This window comes from Ixodes scapularis, unplaced genomic scaffold (genome assembly GCF_016920785.2).
Source record: "Ixodes scapularis isolate PalLabHiFi unplaced genomic scaffold, ASM1692078v2 PGA_scaffold3__209_contigs__length_174095766, whole genome shotgun sequence".
Lineage (NCBI taxonomy): Eukaryota > Metazoa > Arthropoda > Arachnida > Ixodida > Ixodidae > Ixodes > Ixodes scapularis.
Window position 1 is genome coordinate 104,998,280 of NW_024609868.1, and position 23,532 is coordinate 105,021,811.

The 23,532-nt window shown below is 43.2% G+C and overlaps 2 protein-coding genes across 2 annotated transcripts in view; one reads left to right on the forward strand and one right to left on the reverse strand.

The window, feature by feature from the left end:
- The window catches only part of LOC115325373 (WD repeat and FYVE domain-containing protein 3), a 193,923-nt gene that overhangs the window by 13,067 nt on the left and 157,324 nt on the right, over positions 1-23,532 (reverse strand). The window contains exons 65-66 of the mRNA XM_029986093.3: positions 13,139-13,320; positions 10,582-10,789 (exon numbers count right to left, since the gene is read on the reverse strand). Of these exons, the coding sequence (XP_029841953.2) occupies positions 10,582-10,789; positions 13,139-13,320 (390 nt within the window). The remainder of the gene's footprint in view (positions 1-10,581; positions 10,790-13,138; positions 13,321-23,532) is intronic.
- Positions 17,912-19,295, forward strand: LOC120846126. Its single transcript, XM_040217798.3, has one exon. The coding sequence runs from the start codon at positions 17,912-17,914 to the stop codon at positions 19,130-19,132; it is 1,221 nt and encodes a 406-aa protein (XP_040073732.1). The 3' UTR covers positions 19,133-19,295.

Genomic DNA, 23,532 nt, shown 5'->3' on the forward strand with positions numbered 1-23,532 from the left:
CTTTCAGTCGAAGGATAGCCAGCATACCTTACATTCATAATGCTTAGCATCGTATCCGATCCATTGCATCACGCTACGACACGAAAGTTGTCTTTTCCAGTAGATTCAAATTGGCAAGCATGTGCAACATGATCAACCGACAAGAAGCCAAGCCGGCTTGCGAAAAAAAGCACGCCACCCTTTTCCGGACCTGCTGCACAGAAAATGTTTACTCCATCCCTCTCAAATGCGGTGCCGAGTACATAGGACAAACCGGCCGATGTATCAATGACCGCCTGAGAGAGCACGAAAACGAGGCCACTTCTAGAACCGACAACCCCATTCATCCGATCGCGGTTCACGCGAACGAATGCTTTGGATGCGCGCCTGACTTCGCAGGAACCAAGACAAGAGGGGGACACCGCAATCGCCACGGACATGAAATCATTGAATCTTTTCTCATCCAGAACGCAGAAAACAATGTTTCATCGGCATCAGTAACCTTATCAAGACGGGAATTAGAATTCCTCAGGCCTGAACTTGGAAAATATCGCAACTCCCCGTAATCACACAACTTCCCGGTAGTTCCGCCCTTACCTCATGGTTCCCCCTTTTCCTTCTCCTATCACCCCTTCCATCTCCCAGTTTCCCTTCCCCTTTATCGCCTTTCTATCTCCAAAGTTTCCTTTCTGTCCCCCATATCACCCTTTCCATCTCCCAGTAAGCCTTCCCCCTTATCAACCTATCTTGTCGGGGTCTCGCTCAGGGTGCAATGTCTTTGCCCAAATAAACGTCCTTGCTAACTGAAAGAAAGTGGTTGTCCTGTGCTTGTCCTCCGTGTTTTATTCTTTCAATTTTATGCACTCGGAGTCATCTTTACCAAAAGGCATAACACCTGATATATTATCAGCTTAAAAAATACCGTAATATCCCGAGTCATCGCCCACCCCCCAACCGCCTGAAATTCGTTAAAAAAGTAGGGTGGGCCATGTCTCGGTGGGTGAGCGCAAACACTTAAAAAAAAAAAAAACGCCCATTTTTCTCTGCGTATCTAGCGCTGATGCACAAGAGATACATCAAACTCAAAACTCGATTTAGTTTCATTGTTTTATAGAAAAAAAAATGCTCACGAAAGAATATTTTACTATAGCGAAGTCCGTTGCTTGCATACGCGCTAGAAACACCGCCGATCTGCATATAGAACGAACGTTTGTTCCGTGAAAGAATGTCACCATTATGTTCTCCTAGTTAGTAAAAAAAAAAAAAAAAAAGTCTACAAGCAAATAGAGAAACCGACCAGGCGCAACGAGCGAGCGAGCGAGCGAGCGGACCAAAGAAGCGACCAAGAGCAATGCTGGGAAAGCGGGAAAGCCGGTGGTCGCGTTGGCAAATACTTTGGCGTCGGGCCAAGTCGGGCGCCTTGTCAATTGCAAGCTCTTGCGCAACCTTCTTGTTTGGTGCGTACATACGTGCGTCCGTGCACGGCGGGCTATCAATGCACGGTTGGGACGCTCTGTAAACGTCTGTGTAGGACGTTCCAGCAAAGCTTTATTTACGCTTTGGCTTTGCCTAAAATATTGCACAACAGAGGTCGCGACGGGCGGGAAGAAGGAGCGGGTTCGCGGTGACCTTACTTCGGCGGAGACAGACTTTGACCTAACACTCCGCGGTTACGTTAACAAACTCTTATTTTGTTATCTCCCTCGTTTTCATTTCGCACGGATACACGACCACTTTGGGGTCGCTCACGGAGGAAATGCGTAAACAAAAAGAAGTGTCTTTCCCTCCTTCGTTTTACTTCGTCAGGGACGTCCTCCAATTGTAAGGTCCGCGGCCGCGTCATTCGGGTAGGATGAGTGTTCGCGGATCGCAGAGTCCGCGCTGGGGTATTTGAAGGGGTGGGCGATGACTCGGTGTTTTTTCGGAAAACGATATTGGCCCAAAAATTGGGGTGGGCGATGGCTCGGGGATGGGCGATGACTCGGGATATTACGGTAGTGTAGTCATATACTGTCGAGACCAGTAATAACAAAGCCAACGGGAATCAGAAATTACTTCGCTCCATCCACTATTTCGTTATAACCGACTTTGGTTATAACAAAGTACAAAAGGGAATGGGAAATCATGATCGCTTCGCTGTAGCCGCTATTTCGTTATAACCAACTTTGTTATAACCGGTCTTGACTGTACTATGTAAATGCACCAGCAATTGCTTACTTACGGTACTGAAAGAAAATCTGCGAAGTTGTTTTAACTTAAAACCCAGTATGTATTTGTTTGTATACTGAAAAAGTTTTGTTTGATATTTCAATGAGAACAATTCTGATAAAAACATCAAAGCGCAGAAAGGAAAAGGAGCATAAAAACGCTTAATAAGATCATTATAAACTGAAAAACGAGCCACAATATTTGGTAAAAGCGGCATCCGTTGTGCAAAGTCTGCATTGCATTCTAAGTTCACTGAGCTAGCTGGTGCATATGGTTGGGGAGGTCTCCTTCAACACCACAAGTCCTAAGTTATCATCAGGTCTGACTTAGTCATATACAAAAATGATCACCATTGATCTATACAAGCTTCCTGAAATAGCTCAATCTGGAAAGGCAATGCAAAGCTACTGCTACGGGTCATATTAACACATCAAACATCCCCTTCGCTAGTCATGAGCGAATAGTGGATCTTGAGTTTGAAGCGAATTCGAAGCAAATAGTGTTTTTTGTAGAGGTGTGTGAATATCAAAATCTTTCGAAGTGAACCGAATAGAATAATAAAGGTTACAAATCAAATAGAATAGAATATTTTCGAATATGAATAGTAGTTCCGAATAAGAACATTTTTGAAAACAGATATTTTATACTTGATGTGAATTAAGGGGAGACACTGCTCTTTAAAGCAAAAATATACTAACAAAACATTTTTTTTTTTTAAATTGTGGTTTTTGAAGATTGGTAGGCACTTATCATCTGGTCCTAAACAATTTTCATTAAATAAGTCTCCTATCTAAAAATACTGTCTTGGAAACGAAGTAAAATGGGTCAGTGGATGTTTTTTATATTATTTCTGGGTGACTATTTACACCCTTTACTATTTTATGGAAGCCATATCTCCACTAGCACATATCTAGCCTTCATATTTTTTTTCTTTCTCTGGTAGGTATATGTGTGACATATGAAATAAAGGGTACAAATGTAATAAATAGGGCATCAGGCTTTTTTTAGGTACCTTTTGGGCATCCTACAATAAATCATTTTGAAACTGAAGAGTTCAAAAGTGTCCGCCCCAAAAAAGTGTTAATTCAAAAGTCTGGGAACAAGATGGCAACTGAAAATTATCGTCCTATATCTTTAACAGCGACATGTTGTAAACTCCTAGAACATATATATTATATTGAAACATATTATTCACTATTTGGAAGAAAATAACTTACTTTATACGCATCAGCACGGGCTTAGACAGGGTCTAACAATGGTCATGCAGCTAGTACTTGAATGTGCGCATGAGTTTGAGTCTGTTATTAATGAACGTGGCCAAGTTGATGCGATATGCATAGATTTTTCAAACTTTGCATATGAACTATACATATAACCTCAACGTCTGTAACGCTCCCAGTGTGTCGCTCATTCATGACGCTCATTGTGACTCTCGTTCACGACATTTCTCTCAAAGAAAACAACTCATAAAGCACATTTTGTGTTAAAGCACTCGGCCACACTCGCTTTCCCTCCGGCTCTGGCTTCACAACTGGCAGTGTGCTTCAAATAAATAAACAAAAGAAATTAAGGCACTCCTTCGATCCATCGTCCAAAGATCCCGTATTAGCAACACATACTACGCAAACTTGGCAACAACACAAAAATGAATGCACGTCCACTATTGGTTCATACGGTGTACCACTAAATTTAACCAAATTAGCCAAGTAAATTTAGCCAAATGTGATTCCACTAAATTTAGCTAACAATGGCATGATACGGCGACACAACATAAATTTAAACTTCACTTCCACTCAAATGCATTCTGCATTCAAAAATATTTTGGGGGAGTGAGAAAACAAGCAAACGTCGTATAAATGAAAGCGGAGTTTACTCACGTGGGGGTCGGGGAATCGTTTCTGCATTTTGTGATAGCAACCCAAGAATTAGCTCACGAGCAAAAACAAGAAGCGGTGTTTCTGGCACTCCTGCGTGCCAGCACGTGACAACGAAGCGCGTGGGCTTAAGAGGGGGCGCACCTCAGAGCCCCATAGAGAATACATGAGGTTTTTCACCAAATTAAAAAAATTCTCACATAATAACGGCTGCGCGGATCTTCTTGAAAATTTCGGCTTTAAAGACATTGAGCCATTATCGAGACACTAAACGCAACAAATGTTTCATAATAAAGTTAATTATATTCTTTAAAAAATCATGAAAATGGTCAAAATCGGCTAATTCGGCACTCTTGCGTTCGGAGCGAATTTACAAAATTATCTAAATTCAAACATAAGAAGTATTGCGCTTAATGTCTTCTAAATGTATCACGGAATCGAATAATATTCAAATTATTCATGTAAGTCGATTTGTTCCGTAACTACAGCAAATATAAAGAACCAAGGTGTCGGGGCTTGTTTTCGTCGTTTTTAAGGTACCTCTCTCTCCCGTGCGGTGGCGCTCGCTGTCCACGAAATGCGAAATCGTCCGTTCGGAGATCGGCCGGATCAGCACTGTGCGAGGTGTTCTTCCGCGGCCGTATTCCGCGCCCGTATCCTGTTTCATTCTCCACGCCGAGGCGTCAGTGTGCATGTCTTGCTTTCCTGGTTCTCGCTGGGTAGGTCTCCGTGTTTTCGAAAGTGGCAAATTCACCTTGGAGCTATGGGTCGAAGACAACCGTCCTGTGGCAAGCGGACCGCGAGGTGTTCCACAACCTCGCGGTCCGTCAACGCGTTGTGCTTGTTTCTACTTTTTTTTTCTTTTAAAAATGGGCTTTTTTTTTTTTACGCAAAGTTTTATTTTATTGTTATCCTTCACACAAACGTCCTTCGGCCTTGGGGTCGTGGAAATCGGTGATGAAGCGTGCACAAAGTAGATCGTTGTTTGCCTCCTTTTTATTTTTCACGGACGTCCTGTGACCTCCGTAGGGTTCGTGGTCACCGCAATCTAACGCGGGGAAAAACGGGTCGCCTGCTCTGTAGTCAGGGTATTCCTAGGGGAGGGTGATAACTCGCTGTTCTTCTGGAAATTCACATATCACCCAAAAAGGTGACATGGGTAATGATTACGGTATGTTTTTTCCGGTGTTTATTTTTGAGCGAAAATCGGTGCATGTTTTTCGGTGCTTATTTTTTAATCACCAGTGTATTATGGGTTGAACGTCTTGTGATGACGCTAAAATGCGTTGATAACCAAAGAAAAATGCGATTGGACAAGAACATTTCGAACTTCCAATTCTATTCACATATCCATTACGCTCTTCTCGTGGTAGCATCTATCCTGACGAAAAATTCCTAAGTCATTGAGCTGTGAACGCATACTCAGTGTACAATCTTTCGGCCTAGAGAGGTATTCCGCACGCTCGAACGCGCTTCACAGCCCAGTAGACGAAGTTGGTGGCACCAAGAAGGCGAGATTTTGAATGGTCTGTAGTAGGCAAAAGAAACAAATAACAATCAACGCATATCAGCTCTTCAAGCGAAGAGGCGCGTTTCTAAGGTCAATGGTTCCGGACGGCACTAATGTTGTTGGCGTTGTCGTAAGATGACGTCAGTTCATACGAACTGACGTCATCTTACGTGATCACGTTACACAAACACGTCATCTTACATGATCTCGTTACACGAAATGACGTCATCTTACGTGATCACGCTGCACGAAATGACGCCATCTTACGTGACCACGTAACACGTCATCTTGTAAGTCAACCTCTCCCCACAGCAGCGCGCTCCGCGCTTTCCGGGCCCGTGCAGTGCTGTAGTCGAAAGCAAGCTCCCTATGGCAAGCGAACGCTTCTGAAGTCTCACATTGAGAATACTCGCAAGCGACCGTCTGTGGAAGCTTCGCACGTTGAGGTTTTTGTTGAGATCGAGCCATCGTGTTCCATTAACTATAGTTGAAGTTATCGTTCAATAAAGCCCTAAAAAATATGAATGTAGTTGGTGTAGACATCAAGATCTAATCAATTGCTCGAAACAATGATGCCCTTTCATAAACCAAGTTCTGTGACATATGCTTTTCCAATGTCTGGTCACTATTTTGTCAACTTTTCAGTCCAAACGAGTATACTTCTGTTTGTTTTTGTTAGCTTAGGAGGGGTCACAGAGCCTATCTTTTTGTCTTCCTCTAGGACAGACGTACAAAGTTATACCGCAACACGCATCTGTGGAGCACACAGAGCTATCGCTCTCCTGTTGGCGGTACAGTAGCAGACGACACAACGCAGCTCCGTAGTCTATCGAGGGCACGGCTAGCCGCGGCCCGTAGCGCGACCGTTCAGACTAGGGAAATGGTTTTGAAGAACCGAGAAATGGTATCTTGTGTACTAGTATTCTACTTGCTAAGTCAAATAAATATGTGCAGCTCGTGAGAATATGTTTGCGTGACGATTTACCGTTCACACTACTGACGGATGTTAGCGAATCCTTCATGTTCGTGGCTCGCAGTTGTCGGTACCCCCTCGGAGTGACTTCACCATATATATTTTTTTCTTGCTTGCAGGACATCATAAAAATCACAAACACGCGAGAAAAAAAAAGTCTGATGAGTACGCGTGATTTTGAGCTTCGCAGCTCTAAAGATGCCCGGTAAATGTCGTCCAGCTTGGGAAGAAACTAATCCTTTTTGTTGGAGTTTGACTATCGTATGCTGGCAGCTCGTTTCCGGTCTGTTTTGTCTATACTCCGTTTCACCGTAATCTGGCGACCCTCAGTCAGAGCTGCTGTGAGGGAATCACAGTCGCGAAGCAAAGCACGTGACAGCTACTTTTAGGAGCAGTACTATGGCGCCTGCAGCGCGTCTCCGACTGGTGTGTTTAGCGTCTTATGCTGGCCATACATCAAAAGTGATCCCCAAGTGGCAACAAATGACGTCACAGAAGACGGAGTGTCACGCTGTTGCATCTCGCGATCCTGGCAACTCATCGTAGAAATGCTGGCGAAAACCACGAGGGAACACGAGTGTCGCTGTCGTCATGGCGTCCCAACGAAAAGCAATTATATAATTTCGACGTTTTTGTAATTCGGTAATTTAAATTACTGTATACAATTTTTAAGAAAATAAAGACATCATAACCAAATAGGAACTTCCGTGCTAAAACATGCAGTGCGAAGTGAAGACAACTACTATCTTTTTTTTTTCTTGATGTCCACAAAAAAAAAAAAAAGGCTATGCAGCATCGATCCTAGCGTTTTTTTGTTGCTTTTTTTCGCACATTATGTGATGTCCTCTAACACGAAAGTACCGACGTAAAAGCGCTGTAGAGACGATATAAAAACAAAAATTTAAGTGAATCGAGCTTTGTAGTGGAACGGAAAAAAATAAATAATTAACGACTCTTTACGGTAAACACTTCACCTCTAAGTAGAACTTCAAAAAAGTGAAAAAATTGTAAGGGTGCAGGCGAGCTGGTGGAAGTTAACCATAGTTTTGTTTAACCCGAGACTGGGGTATTTCGGAAAAGGGACGAGAAGAAAAGAGGCCACAAGGAGGCGACGTCTCAAATTCAAAATGCTGTCTTCTTCCTGTGTCCCACAGTCGAAACCTCTGGTGGTTCCTGTAACCCTCTCCGAGTAGAATCGTCCAAAGCCGAACCGATGCCCTGTTCAGCTCAAGCACCCTGGCACTTGTGGCCTCCTTGTGGCCTCTTTTCTTCTCGTCCCTTTTCCGAAATACCCCAGTCTCGGGTTAAACAAAACTATGGTTTCAAAAAAGTGACAGTTACGCGCCTTCATGCCCATTTCAACAAAGTTGGGAGAACGATGTATTGCATCTTGTGAATAGACATGTGGAGCAGCATGTTTATGTTAGAGGCATTGTGTGTAATCGCTGCGCAGTACCTGCCAAAAGAAGATATTATTTGGGCACAGTCTCAACCGTTTCCGTCTGTGTGTGCTACGAATACAGCAACTCTTTTCGTAGAAGAAGTGATGAGGAAATGGCGTGCCCTTGATGATACGATTGTGATTATGAAATAAAATTTTTAATCAGCCAATAATTGCGACCTGTCCGGTCGCCTGGAACCCCGACAACAACTATCGTTCTCTGGAAAGTTCATTCTAATATTTACACGTTTTGTGGAGTTCATCGAGCGAATAAGAATGTTCCAACAATGAGTTAAACCTACACGAGTTCCCGAATCCAACACGGCGCTTTTGAATTTTAGCGCCGTAGATAGTTTTGCGAACAGTGTATACTTCTGTGCAAATATTCGTCTAACAGTTTTGCAACGTTGGAAAGCATCGGAATGATTCAGAATCACTGCGGAGTTGATACTCGGGAAGATAAGACGGGCACTTGGGAGAAACGGACCGCGGCATTTGAGACAGGGGCACAACCGGGGGACGAACGTGCTACAATCGCATACCCTTTCAAGGTCATCGCTTGGGCGACCACGCGCGCGCCCAAGAAACCTTTTTTTTTCTTTTTTTTTAGGGTTGGGGGGGGGAGGGGAGTGGTGTAGGCGCTGATTGTCTTCCTCCTTTGTGGCTTTTGACAGACGCACAACGAGACTGGCAGAACAAGCTCATGATTCATTTCTTTCGACGGAGGCGTTCTGTCTGTGTATGCGAACATGATTTTTTTCCCCTTTTAGTAGTTAGTTGTTCTTGCCTTGACTCGGGTCCCAGTGGGTGCGTTGTCGTTGTATGCCCACTATTTTTTTTTTTTTTTAGTTTATGGTAGTTTTTGTGCTGATGGGGTATCAAGGTAGACAAAAAGAAAAAAAAAATTAAATAGCGCCTCGACAAAAAGAAAAAAAAGTTGTTGCGATCAGGAACGTTTTCAAAGCGATTTTAGGAGCCTGCAGTGTTACCACAGGTGCAGGATTGAGAGCGTAACCCACGCACTTGAAGAGAAGGGGAAGCTCTCGTCTTGTTGGAACTCTCTTTTATGGGTTTCCACGTCGCGATTGTCCTTCAAAATCAACTGTCATTTATTTCTCGCTCGTGGCTTCCAAGTACTAGAAGCCACGACTCGAGCCATAATAGTTTTGCGACATCAAGGTTTCGCTGAAATGGATAACTCTCACGTACAGTTCGACGCGCAATACCTTTGCCGTATTGACTCGCGAGAGATGCCCCCAACACGGCTGAGTATGGCGGTGCTCCAGACCTAACATCTAAATTTTGTTGCCTATTTACTATTTCGCGCCCATTTTGAGCCATATCAAAATGAAAGCGCATGATGAAATAAAAATGACACTCGTTATCCGCTCGATGGAAATTTCACGCCAGCTCGCTGTCTTTGCTGGTACCTTGAGTGTTTCCCAGCGATGCGGAGAGTTAAAAAAAACAAAAAAAAAAACACGTACGATGGCGTTTTTTGCACACTCATTACTTCTATAACACTGAGCCACCTCGTATCCTTTTGTTTTTCTTTCATGGTACTAATTTCTTTCTGCGCATTACGGCTGTTATGACGCTAAGTCTGTCTGCCCTTCGAATTTGAACTTAGGCTCAGATCAGGGACGAACCAGTTTAAATCAGGAAAATATAATTAACACTGTAGCAAAGTAAATCTATCATATCGATCGGAAATACGATTTGGCACATTCCATCTGAACACATATTGTGCACAGCGAATGCAATAGCGAGTCAGCGTGCAAAACGCCGCCACACTGAGCTACCATAACATCTCAGCGATTTTTGCATAGCACCGAGCACGGAAAAGAGAAAACAGTTATTCATTCACATAAACGAAGCAAATTTATTTAAAGCCCGGACACTCCGCACGTCCAATCTAGCTAAGGTTATCAATAGACTCGACCATGTCATTTGTCGAAACAGATAGAAGACGTTGGCAAAAATGATTAGACTGAATAAGTGAATCTAACGCACGTATTTTACCAACCGACGGTCGCGCGCCTTCAATACCCTTTCTAATTGTCATTGCGCACCTTGGACACACTTTGGGGAGCAATGCATATTTACATCGCCGCCCGAGGTCTCCATTGAACGTGTAGTGCTGACCCAAATAAAATGCTAACCTGACTCTCAATCGCTCACCGCAAAGGACGATTTCGAACAGGCGGTACTGTAAATCACTTGAGATAAAAAAAAAAGAAAAACAAGCTATAGAAATGAGCGTCGTAAAAAAGGGGACCGGCATTTTTATTCCTACCTCCGAACAGAAACGAGCGCCACCCACTGCATCACACAGCGCACAGGCCGGACTCGGCCACCGCGCGTACATACCAAGCGCGCGCGAGGGAGGGAGAAACTTCCTCCGCCGGGAGAACACGACACATTTCGGGATCTCTTTCACGCAGCGGATAACGCGGGCCTTTTCACACCTCGATACTGGCGCCATCCAGAAGTTGCGCGTTCAACCACGTTTCGAACCGCGCGCCATCTGGTGGCTGAAACGGACGAATAAATAGAGGTACCGCGCCCTCTTAAGCAACAGCCGAGGAAGGCTCACCATCTCTCAGAATGTTCCTCCTGCGTCTGAGCTTGCGGAGGTCTGCACTCTTCTCGGCATCGAGCACATCCGCCTCGCTGATCATCACGAAGGTGTCTGTCAGCGAGTTTTCGGACTTGCTGATGCGCAGGGCAGAGCCCTTCGCGTCGTCCGCGCCGGCGGCGGCAACCCCCGTGTCTTCCGGAATGGTCAGCGTTGACTTGGTCACCTGGGAAAGAGCGACGCAATGTCCGACTAAATCGGCCAATGAGCCTTTCCCAAAGTCGATCGGTAACGCGGGATGTACTATCGCGGACAATGTAGGCTGAAACGGTTCTTTGTGCTTCTTTGGCGTACCTGCCAGAATTCGAGAGAGCTGTGATTCGAATAGGGAAGAAATACAGAGTTGAGCTCCCATACTGCTGACTATATGACAAATCGAGTGATACAGCCGCCGACTGATTTTTCGGACTTTGCAGGGACCGAAAAGACGTCCAAATAATAGAGCAGTCCAAAAAATCAGCAGATTAGAGAACTCGCCTTGCTACGTCTAAAGGGGCTTAAAAAAGCCATTAATAGTACCTTGCTTCAGGTTAAGCCTCCGCTTGCGTTTGGCCGCTTTTTATTAGCTTGAGAATTGCTGCCTTCTTTTCTAGCGCTATGGTTGAGCACTTTCCATGCTTCTTAGCGACACTTTGCAGGGGCAGAGGAATACATGGGGCCACGACGTCCAAGCCAGCGTAGTACAAAAACATCCACGACTGCAAAATGCCGAATGAACAAAGCAAAGTAGTAACAATGATGATAACGATGCCCAGAAAAAAAAGCCGTAGCATAGCGTCACCTAGCTGTAGGATTTGGCAGTACTCAAGTAGCACTGCCAATCCAATCCAATCCATGTGCAGCCAACATAGAACCTAAAATGGCAGCTTCTCAGTGGTGTTTCCCATTGATCGCTCGCGACGATTTTGTCCGAAAAATCTAACTTTCGGACTTTATTTAAGCTGTTCGAAACATTGGTCCTAAATATGCACTACTTCTATAGGGTAGATCGAGGTTACTTGTTAGGTCCGAAATACCGAGCAAGTCTGAATTATCGGTGTCCGATAAATCGGTCGGCGATTGTAAAAGACCTTGTGGGGACCGTGGATGCGGAAAAAGTCCGGATCGTGCGTTTCGGCTTATAGTGTCTGGGTGGGGAAGGGGTACCGTGTGATGCTTCAGAGTGATTGCGGCAGAGATGAACTTAGTAAGCGTTTTGTGCCTCGATGGCACAAACACCGTCGCGTTGCTGACGTCTCCGAAAGAAAGCCCTGCCAAAGCACGAGTGGAACGCGAAGTTTGCAGTTGCACACCCCAGTTTTGGAGCTGCTGTTTCGCGTCCCCCGTTTCCTCCAAAACATGCGCTTGCTTCCTTTCCCCCTCGCCTCCTGCACTCTCTCCCACATGTGCGAGCACACTCGCATGACACTGTCTTCATTACGAGGCTGCATAGCTGAATTTTCAATGATACCTAACGGTGACGTTAATGTAGCACTCATTCGGCGCGAGGGCTGCGTCGGCGCTTGGCAGGAACTCGCATTCCCACCGAAAGAATATGAGTCCCAGCCAAGTGCCGACGCTGCACATGTGCCACACTCTTCCGTTGCAGGTGTGCGTTGCAGGAGGTCGCCAGGAGCCGGCCAATTTAAAGCATTCTGTGTTAAAAAAAGAGAAAAAAAATATGCGTGTGGGGGTTGATGCAAGGAACACTGTCGGCGGCGCAGTTCAGACGAAACCGAGCACGGGGGAGACGTCGGACTTCTGTTGCTGTGGTCACACTCCAACAGGTTCGGCTGATTCTTCTGCTTCTCGACGAGGCTTGGAATTGATCTAACAGAGATCTACCTGACTTTGCAGGAAGCAAGAAACATTGACTGCCTTCTCATCTCTTAAGTGCAGACCTCTGAAAAGCCTCTACTTATTGCCAGGTTGTATGACAATTTTCAAAGTTATTGCTCTTTGAAAAAAGAAAAAAAAAAAAAGAAGAAATTCTAAGTGACAAAAAAAATATACATTAGAAAGGTGGAGAGAATGAACAAAGGTTCCCTGGACCGTGGAGTAAGTTGAGGAAAAAATAAACGAGTTTACTTATTTTTGCTCTGGAGGTGGTCTTGTTACCTTCTAGCGAGCATCAGGATTCAGGGCAGTACAATATTGGTTGCAGAAGTTGCCGCCCAATTCAAAGAATTCTTTGTCTTATCAATTCACCCATCTATCGGCAGTGTCCTAAATACTAAAGAAGAAACGAAGGCCTCTAGTTGAGGCTTAGGAAAAAGGCATCTGTTTTAATGCAAAATCTGTTTTAGGACTGGTTTTCAAGCCTAGAGCATCACGAAAGTTGAGGGGATCAAACCACTGAACCCTCGCTCAGTAATTCGACTCCTTATTCCATTATGACCTGCTTCCACAGTGAAACAATCCCAGTGGGTCACGAAAGAGTTTTCCAATGGTGTCCCTTTCTCAGTTGACAACACTACTGGGATCACTGTGGAATCTCAAAAACGAAGAAGGCAGCTTCAAGGGGTGGGGCAGTCACCTGGGGATCTCCCGCTGAAGCTGCCTTGGAATGCTGCTGGGTGCTGAGCAGCCCCACTACCGTCTTGGAGTGCTGGAGCAGTGAGGGGCGCCGATCCTGGGAGCCCCGCCTCCATCCGGACTCCACCCCGCCGCTCCCCGCAGGGGGAGAGCTCAGCCCTCTCCCGTAGCTCTTTATCGAGTCTGCACACAAACAGTTGAAACGACGTTACAGAACAGACTCATCAGATTGAGGTCAACAAAACATTGCCATATATTCTTGTGTATAAGTCATTTATTTTTTTTCAAATTTCCATCGGTGCAGTTTATGCAACGATAAGACATATATGCTTTTACGAAAAAAAAGGTAAGTGCACTTACCTTTTTAGAATCTAATGAGAATTTTCGACTGGGTGGACCTCACTGTGGAAGGTGTAAACCGTATGCCAATGGTCTGCTACAGGCTTGTACGTAATCCGTTACAAGTAACAAAATTATTTGTAATCCCTTACATTTATCAGTAATTTAGTAACGGATTAATTACATATTTTCTAGAGTAATTTTAAAGTAATTCCCTTACATTTTTTACGTAACGGATTCCTTGTAATCTGTTACATTTTTTTTTTCAGGACACCCCCCCCCCCCCACCAACCCCCCCCCCCCTTTTTTTTTAAAGAAAGGCTTGTTTTTATTTTGGTAAAGTCTAGCGCACGGGGACTAAGTCACGCGAATTGACCAGCGCAAAGGGAGGCTTGGCACTCCTCAGTTCTGCAAAGGCTTTTTTTTTTTTTTTTTGCAACACTAAGTTCCTGAATTTATTTTTTTTCAGACCCTAACAACAATGGAAAAAAAAAAATCCAAATGAACATTTTTACAAAAATAAGAAAAAAAAAGGGGGAAAAGGGGCAAGGGCATTTCCGCTTTTTTTTTTTTTTTTTTTGCAACACTAAGTTCCTGAATTTATTTTTTTTCAGACCCTAACAACAATGGGAAAAAAAAAAATCCAAATGAACATTTTTACAAAAATAAGAAAAAAAAAGGGGGAAAAGGGGCAAGGGCATTTCCGCTTTTTTTTTTTTTTTTCCTTGCGATCGAATGCGGGTAGAGGAGGACACCTAGGTTGCCTACATGTTTCCGCTCCGCTTTAGGGTGGTGCCAACTTCTTGTTACCCTTTCCCAGATCCTCTCCCACCGCCATTTTCTCCCACTTATATTTCGCTAAACGTAAACAACGTTGAGTTTTTGTAGTCTCGAAACGCCGGCAACACTGTGAGGCCACTTCCGTTTCCGTTCATAAGAGAAGTCGGAGGCTCAGCGGGATGGCGGTCGTCGTGACTGTCGCTCTCTTTCTTCGGGTGTTTCATATTTTCAGGTTGCAAGCAGGAAGCGTGCGTTGCTTTTGTCGAAACGCGAGTTCCCGCGACAAAATGGAACGCAACAGACCGGCATTGAACGCCGAAACCTCGCCGTCGGAACGAGAGCGATGAGCGCTCCTTAGCCCTAACGAGGATTAGCGGCGTAGTCCGAGCGCACTACCGGCGAGTGTGAAAAAATGGTCGACGAAAGCAGCGGAGGTTGCCATGGTGACAAGGTAGGCAACACTGGTTTGTCGGCAACAGGTATCACAAACGTTGTCGCCACCCTAAACAGCGGAGCGGCGGAAACATGTAGGCACCCCAAGGACGCCAAGTGATTATGTGCTTACCGCCTCGAGCTTCTCGGGGTGGTAAGTGCACAGACGAGAATTATCAATGTCCTTCTCGGTTATAGTGACTACTACCATTTTCATAATGTCACAACACGAGAAAGGCTCCGACTGCCCTAAAATCCACTACAAGGGATGTGATAATATGTGAATGTGTCATTGCCACAAGCATCCTCGCTCGTTGCTGCACACTTATCATCTCTTAGAAAACAGGATGTATTTTTTCTGCTTCTTTCACCTTATTTGACCCTGTTTTAAAGGGGTACTCCACAGGTTCTTTCATTGTCTCCGATTTGCTTGAAATTTTGCTAAACTAACCAACAAACATTGCGAAAATTGTATCCCAAATATTAGGTCAAAATATTGTTTTTTTGCGAAGTTATTGAATTTACAGTTTTGGTCTTCACCATGTTTTTCAAACTGAAAGTCTCTACTGGCAACAACAACAAAGTAACGTCAGTGGAAGGCAGGGGTTAACGTTTTGGACTACAGAAGTTGTTCCCAACGGATTTGAAGCAGTTTCTTGGTGTCAAATGAGTGCTTTGGAAGCTCGCTCCCGTATCCGCGCTCCAGCACGGAACAAATGATTGGCATATTCTATTTTTAGACTACTTGCTCGACAGGCAAGCCCGCCTGCCACTGACGTCACGGCACTGAAAAGTGCGCGAATATTTGAATATTGGTTTTTGCACCATTTTCATTTGCCGATTTCACAATACGTATTATGAATTTCACGATGCTAAATAGCATACCGGAAAGGCTAAAGGCCGGGGAGTGAGAAAATATAGTTAGTTGAGGTAGCTCAAAAAATCGGTGGAGTACCCCTTTAAGAGCTCCTTACTCTTTTGTAGTCCAACTTCTAGGGTTGGCCCACTTTATTTGTGAATTCCAGCCACGTTATCTGCATCTCAGTCACCCTTTTTGTGAGTCAGCTTTTTGCGAGCACTTCGAAAATAGTAATAGTCTTTCTTTTTTCGTCTCCCTGTTTTTACCCCAGCAGGACGCATCTTATCTCAAGCAAATATTTGTACAAAGAAAGCATAATGGTGGCTGACGTAGACTTGATATTCTGGGCTTCAGGAGGGAGTGAAACTCGTGGAGTGGGGCCATAGCGCAGCTTACTTAGTTCTCTGCCCATCGCTGCCCGTGGCATCAGCGGACGTCTATCTGGAGAACACCGGAGTAAACTGCAGTCAGTTTGTGCTTTGTGCGTTTTTGAACGGCATCAAGAAAGGTACACACGGCAAACGTGCGTTTACATTTCCTTGTTTTAACCGACGTTCTAATTAATTGTTGTTATGAATGTCCTTTTTTTTTCTTTCGATTACTGGTATATATATATATATACTGGAAACCTTTTTTTATTCACAAACGTCTCAAACCAGGCTCGACCTGTTCAGAACCAAAGGAAGAAGAATATCGATAATACATTACTGTTACAACTATGTTTTGCTATTGTCTGGCAATATATGCCGGTATACTAAGATGGACATAAATTAATTCTTATTCTAGTTTTTGCTAGATGCATGATGACTTCTACTCCTTCGCGATTTCGACAATGGAGAATTTCAGTAGATCGGTCTGATAGCGATACCCGATACTCTGCCGCCGCATTTGCGCATTCATCATAACGTTATCGGGGGTATGGAGGTATCGGAACAATCTACTAAAACTCTCGAATATCAGGCAACGGCTGCTACGACGAAGCTTTGCTCTATCTTCGAAGTAAATAGTACTTCCATTGCTTCGCTGAAGAAGCTCAATGCAGAGCATAAAGCATTCGTGAGTAATAATATGCCACTCCCACACAGTGCCTCAGTTCAAAAAGTGTTCAGCGTAACAGTCGACATCTTCAGTAAGAAATAGTGCAAAATGTCTGACGAGACGTTCGAGAGTCAGCTGTTGCTCAAAATACTCAAGGTCATCAAATTGAACAGGTTGCAACATTAAGAACTTGAATAACCCTCCTCCCTTTGTTTCTTAATTGTAGACAATATTGTTGAAAGTAGCGCCACGAAAGTAACAGATTACTTTTTGGGGTAACGGTCACTTACTTTTATGGAAGAGCAGACTTGTACCGTACGCATTACAAGTAATCAAATTACTTGTAATAGATTACTTTTTGGAGTAATTTTGTAATCAGTTTATTACTTTTATTAGGCAGTAATCACAAGAGTAATCTGATTACTTTTTGAAGTAATAAAATTACTTGTAACCGTTACAATTTGTCCACGGGACCCACGGCACATGCCTTTTTTTTTTTTTTTTTTTTTATAAAGTAACAAAAATAAAATTTGCTTTTTTTTTTTTTTTTTTCGAACGGAAAAACGAAAGATTTTTGCGGAGCTGTAGGAAACTAGGTCAATCTCTTTCTATGTACAGTTTCTCTAAAATGTCCGTTTTTTTTCTTTTTCGAGCTGGGACTGGGAGTGGGAAGCCTTAGGGAAGCCGCGGTGCGTGACAAAGGGCATTCAGGGCGAAGTTTGAGGAAGCAGAATGTAGCTTTGCGAGTCCTTCGTTCAAACTAGCCCCCTCACGCACACACACACAGAAATTAAAAAAAAAAATCCTGCTTAAGGTACCTACTCGCAGCCGTTAGGAGAACCAGAACCGGAGAAAGCCTAAAGCGGATGCAAAATATAACAAAGGCAGTTGAAATATTTCCCCATTTCCCCTACGTGGTCTTTGTGACAAGCAATGTTTCGAGTTGAGAAGTGGTCGGGGCGATCTCTTCTGATAATGGATACTACACATGATCTGTTTCAAATCCTGGAGCTGCTGCTCTCTTGTATAACATGCGAGTTCATCCACATGCAAATAATAAAATGAGCGACGCAAACTTTGAGCGACAACCCTTGCTCAAGCTTAACAAGATCTAGAACCCCCTCCGCCTCCCCCCCCCCCCGCCCCCCCTTCCCCCCCACACACACACACTGGCGAACGCCCAAATCCTTAAACGTCTTCAAACGAATTCTATGATCGTGTCCGCATTGTGAAGGTGCAACGACCACGAAGAGGGAACCAGTTTTTTCTTTTTCAATACTTGTGCAAATGTGAAATATAGGTTGGAAGTAGTTCATTGGTACCGACATGTCACAAGCAAGTCGCTTACGTCAAATTTTCATCCAGGTGCTCGTCATTGCCTGGACGATCCACACAAAGCCCTATCAACGAGCTGATAATCTGCCACTACCCATCGGAGCCTCGGCGTCACTTCAGCTGCCGTACGCCCGCCTGATCCTTCCGCCGCTGGATACGTCCAGATTCGACGGCACAGCCTGGCAACCACAGCTTGCGCCAGATAACCACAAGCTACAAAAGCCGCTGCCCGGCACTTCCAGCGAGGGGCCCGGTACCGACATGTCACAAGCAAGTCGCTTACGTCAAATTTTCATCCAGGTTGGTCTTTTTTACAAACCTGTTGACCATCACAGTGTTAGACGTTACTTGTCGGTGCCGAGCCCCTTTGCTTTTGTCTTTGTGCTTTGTCATTTAGAAGCGTACAGTGTCTACGTGACTTGTGTATTGTGCTACGCAGCATCTATAGTAATAAGGATAATGCTGCTACTTTCTGGCAATGTAGAAATGAACCCTGGCCCGTTCACTCAAGAGCAAACTAAGAGAATACTAGAAGTCTTGGAGCTACTACCGGGTATACACAAAAACCAAGACGTAATTTTGGCTGAAATGGCGGCAATCAAGCAAACACAGACATCGGTCGAAGAAAAACTCACATCTGTGTTTTCAACACTGGAATCGCTCAAAAAAGACGTTACTTCACTGAAATCCCTTGAGACTAAAGTGCAGCAAATACAAGTTGCATCCACGGAACTTGCCGAGCAGTTTAACCAGCTGGCAAACAGTCATGATGACCTAGAAAATCGCTATCGAAGAAATAATCTAATCTTTTATGGTGTTGACGAGGATACAAATGAAACATGGGCAACGTCCGAAACAAAAGTTCTGCAGCTCTGCGAAACTGTGCTAGGCATCAAAATTGACCACTCAAATGTGGAACGCGCTCACCGACTGGGTAGACACAATGCAGAGAGGTCCAGGCCAATCATAGTAAATCTTTCCTCGTTCAAAACAAAACAAACTATACTATCGCAAACGCCCAAGCTGAAAAACAGCGGAATATCTATCGGCGAGGACTTTTCTGCTAACGTGCGTCATGAAAGAAGCAAGCTTCTGGGATTTGCCAGGACACAAAATAGTCAATTTAAACTACGCTACAACAAACTAATTATTGGAAACAAAGTATTTTACTATGACAACAGTGAACAGAGAGTAAAAGAGAAAACAATCTAGCAACCAGTACAAATTCCACAGGCTGCCCTCAAAAAGACCATAACTGTGAATGAACTTGATGTACTTCTCGTGAATTGTCGTAGTGTAAAAAATAAAATTGATGACTTAGCAGAGCTTGTTAATCTGACAAGGCCCAGTATCGTAATGGGTACAGAGTCCTGGCTTGATGACTCAATCAAAAGTGCAGAAGTTTTTCCACCTGACTATACTGCTTATCGACGAGACAGGAATGGGCATGGTGGAGGAGTATTCCTGCTGACTCATAACAGTCTGCAAAGCACCGCCATTGACTTTTCGCAATTTTCATTTGAGTCCGTTTGGTGTAAGGTGTCGCTTCAAAATGGCCACTTCCTCACAATCGGTTCCTTCTACAGACCGCCTGCGTCTGGCGACGATTCCATTCTTTCTTTAACAAATGCTCTTTCAACAATTTCTTACGACTACCTTGTACTGGGAGGCGACTTTAACTATCCTGATGTTAACTGGGTTGATGGCTTACCAATCAGTACAAACTTATCCACACCTTACAAGACATTTATTGAATTTGTTTTAAGCTTTTCTTTATACCAACACGTTAAATTTCCTACACGCTTAGACCACAGGAGGGACAGCACGCTAGACCTAATCTTTAGCAATGAGCGTTCTGTTATCTCTTCTATTTCCGTTGTTCCCGGTATCAGTGATCACGAGGCGGTAGCTGGGAAAATAAAATGCGCAAAAGAAAAAACCGTACAAAAAACGCAAAGGAAAATTTATTTTTACGATCAAGGGAACTATTCCGCTTTAGCTGACAAACTTTTTGATTATTTCCAAGAATTCAAAGAATTCAGCTACCACTCTGATGTGGAAACGCTATGGGGTATGTTCAAAAATAAATTAAAAGCTTTAATTGAAATCCATATTCCTTCAAAAGTTATAACCGGAAGGAAACGCAAAGACAAGCCTTGGATAAATAAAGAACTACGAACGATCATTAAGAAAAAAAGACGTGTGTATTCTAGATATAGACAAAATGGAAAACAGAGCCTCCTGGTCCGTCTAAAGGAACTAACAGCGTTTTATAAAAGCAAAGCGTCTAAAGGAACTAACAGCGTTTTATAAAAGCAAAGCGGCACACTACAAGAAACAGTTTCTAGCATCTCTTGATGAAAAGTTCAAACGAAACCCAAAGGAACTTTGGAGGTACGTAAAAAGTTCGAACAAAGATGAGCCAGGAATTCCAACTATCAACGACTCGGGACGGATGATAGATAATGAGGCTGAAAAAGCAAGCCTTTTTAATAGCTATTTTGAATCTGTATTCTCGTCTCCTATAATGAATAACCCTTCTCTCATTTTTGAGTCTTTAGAGGACAGCATGTTGGATATTGAACTTTGTCAAGATGGAATTCTTAATTTACTAAACAACATTGACTCTCACAAGGCCACTGGGCCTGACGGTATACCAGGCCGCATATTAAAAGAGTGTTCCGGTATTTTGTCTAGTTTTTTATTTGTATTATTTGATAACTCATTATCAAGTGGTAAATTACCAAGTGAATGGAAAACAGCTCACGTTGTTCCTGCCCACAAAAGCGGTAAAAAGAATAGGGTAGAAAACTATAGACCAATCTCACTTCTTTGCGTGTGCTCGAAAGTTTTAGAACATATAATCTACAGCCACCTGATAAAACATCTCGACAGAAACAACTTTTTTATTCCTTATCAACATGGCTTCCGAAGTGGTTTATCGTGCGATACCCAGCTGATCGACTTTTATCACGACATTTCTTCTTTTTTTGATAAAGGCGTGCAAGTAGACTGCGTTTTCTTAGATTTTCAAAAAGCCTTTGACAAGGTCCCCCATAAATTGATTCTATACAAATTAAAATTTTTGAATATCCCTGAAAATATTATTAACTGGCTTACTGATTATCTTACAAATAGAAGACAGGCTGTTTTAGTTAACGGGAAAATGTCGCCGTATTTAGAGGTAACATCAGGGGTCCCCCAGGGATCAGTGCTAGGTCCGCTTTTATTTCTAATATATATAAATGACATTTCTACAGACATTACGTCAAGCATTCGTCTGTATGCGGACGATTGCGTCTTATACCGCAAAATAAAGACATATCCAGACTGTTTAGAGCTACAGGAAGATATTGATCGCCTTACAAGATGGTGCGAAATATGGAAAATGAATTTAAATATTCCCAAATGCAATCACATAACATTTACCAGAAAACGACAACCTGTTTCTTTTAGCTATCTAATTGATGGCGCCCCACTACAAAAGGTGGACAAAGTAAAATATTTAGGCGTTCAGTTTTCGGAAAACCTATCGTGGAGCGCGCATGTAGACTACATGACGGTCAAAGCTAACCGTGTGCTAAATTTCTTGAGGAGAAATTTTCACGATTGTCCTCCCAATTTAAAAAATACCCTTTTTCTTTCTAATGTCAGGCCTATTTTAGAATACGCTTGCGTGCTTTGGGACCCTAAAGAACGCTATCTAGAACAGAAAATAGAACAAATCCAGAGCAAAGCTGCTAGGTTCGTTACAAAAAATTACAATTTCAAACAAAGTGTTACTGCCCTAAAATGTCAATTAGACTGGGAACCTCTGAACTCTAGAAGACGCCGCCTCCGTTTAAAATTTTTACATAGAATCTATCATGATCAAACAGGACTGGATAAAACTAAATTCATTGAACTGCCACACTTCGTGTCACGTAGATTAGATCATTCCAAAAAAATTAGAGAATTTTCAGCTAGGACTAATATATTCAAATTCTCATTTTTCCCCAGTACCGTTAAACAATGGAACGAATTGCCAGAGGAAACTATTTCAATTCCATCGTCTGATAATTTTTTTGATAAACTGTCACGTGATAGCTGGGAGTAAGGAAAGTGAATTTTCTCTTTGAGAATGTGCATTCAGAACGCTCGGTCTGTAACACTGTGCTATCTGTCTTCACATCTTTATTCGTACGGAAAATTACACTGTTGGCTAAAGTTTTGTACCATTGTGGATCCATTTGTTCAGGTGTTATAATTTTGCAACACAATTGTTGTTGCTTTTAGTCTTTTTTTTTTTTTTTGCGAACTTGTTTTTTCCTGTGTGTTTCTGCATGTCAGAACTGTAATTCTTGTGCAAATGTATCCTCACCCCCCCCCCCCCCCCCCCCCCCCCCCCCTGCAATAATGCCTCTTGGCGCTGCGGGGTAACATGTAATAAATAAATAAAAAAAAAATAAATTGTTATGAGCGCTCAGAGATGTGTCTTCACACAATAAAGTAATCGGAAAAGTAACGATTACTCCTTTAAGTAATGTCCAATTACTTTTGCCGTCGAGTAATCAAGTAATCTAATCGAATACTTTTTTGCCAAAAGTAATAGTAATTGTAATCGATTACTTTTTTTTAGTAACGTGTACAAGACTGTGGAAGAGTAATTGTAATTGTAATAAATTACAATTTATCTTTGAGTAATTGTAACTGTAATTCCTTACTATTTTTCAGTAACGTGTACAAGTCTGGTCTGCTATTTCGGTTGTTCGAAGACGGTCCAAAGCCTGGCGGCACAGGTCTGCACTTGCAGCTATTTTGCGCAGCGTGCTTACGAAGAGGTGCGACTCACATTATACCAAGTTTTTTGTGGAAACGGTTGTTTAGTGGGGGGGGGGGGGGGGGGGGGTGTGACTTTTACAATGGTGCGGATTATAGACAGAAAAATAAGGTAATCTGATATTTCTGTTTGCTCTTTTTGTGAAATGAATGGTAAGCCTCCGAGAGAAAAAGTGAAAGGACAGTGTTGCTGCATTCTCCCCATGGGAAAAAAACAAATGCCTCCATCTTGCGCCTTGTGCATTCAGCTAAGATTGGATCGACTCTGGTGTCAGCAGTCAAACGGTGATTCCTTTCATTTTTCCCCATTTTTGTTTGTACACTCTTCGCTAAAAAGTTCGGGAAGGAGCTTTATTTCTCCAAAAATTTATCGCAGCTTTTCAAGCAGCTCGAGCCCTATTTCTGTTCATTTTTGCGAGCGTATTGCGAGAAATGTGAAATACATTCACGAAATCCGCGAGGCAAGTCATGAATGGCACCGATAAAGGTTCAATGCTTTTCATTTAGGACAAAAGAAAAAAACCAACATTTACTGTACCTCGTGCAGCCCAGCACACCTACAAAGTGCTAGACTTTCTGACGGCGTAAATTCCGTCAAATGCGATGAAGGAGCAAAAACACTTTTGTCAAGAGCTTTAATTGGAACGATATGCAATATGACACGTGGCGAAGGAATTGCAAATGTATGAAGAAGTTCTCTTCTTCTTCATCCATGCACCTCTTTTTTGGAGGGTAGTGCATCATTTTCCCTGAAATGCCTCCACGCATACAATCTGACCCTGAAATGCCTTTGA

Excerpts from the sequence above, each read along its gene's own strand:
- LOC120846126 (XM_040217798.3), top strand. The coding sequence starts at position 17,912 with ATGTCACAAGCAAGTCGCTTACGTCAAATTTTCATCCAGGTGCTCGTC.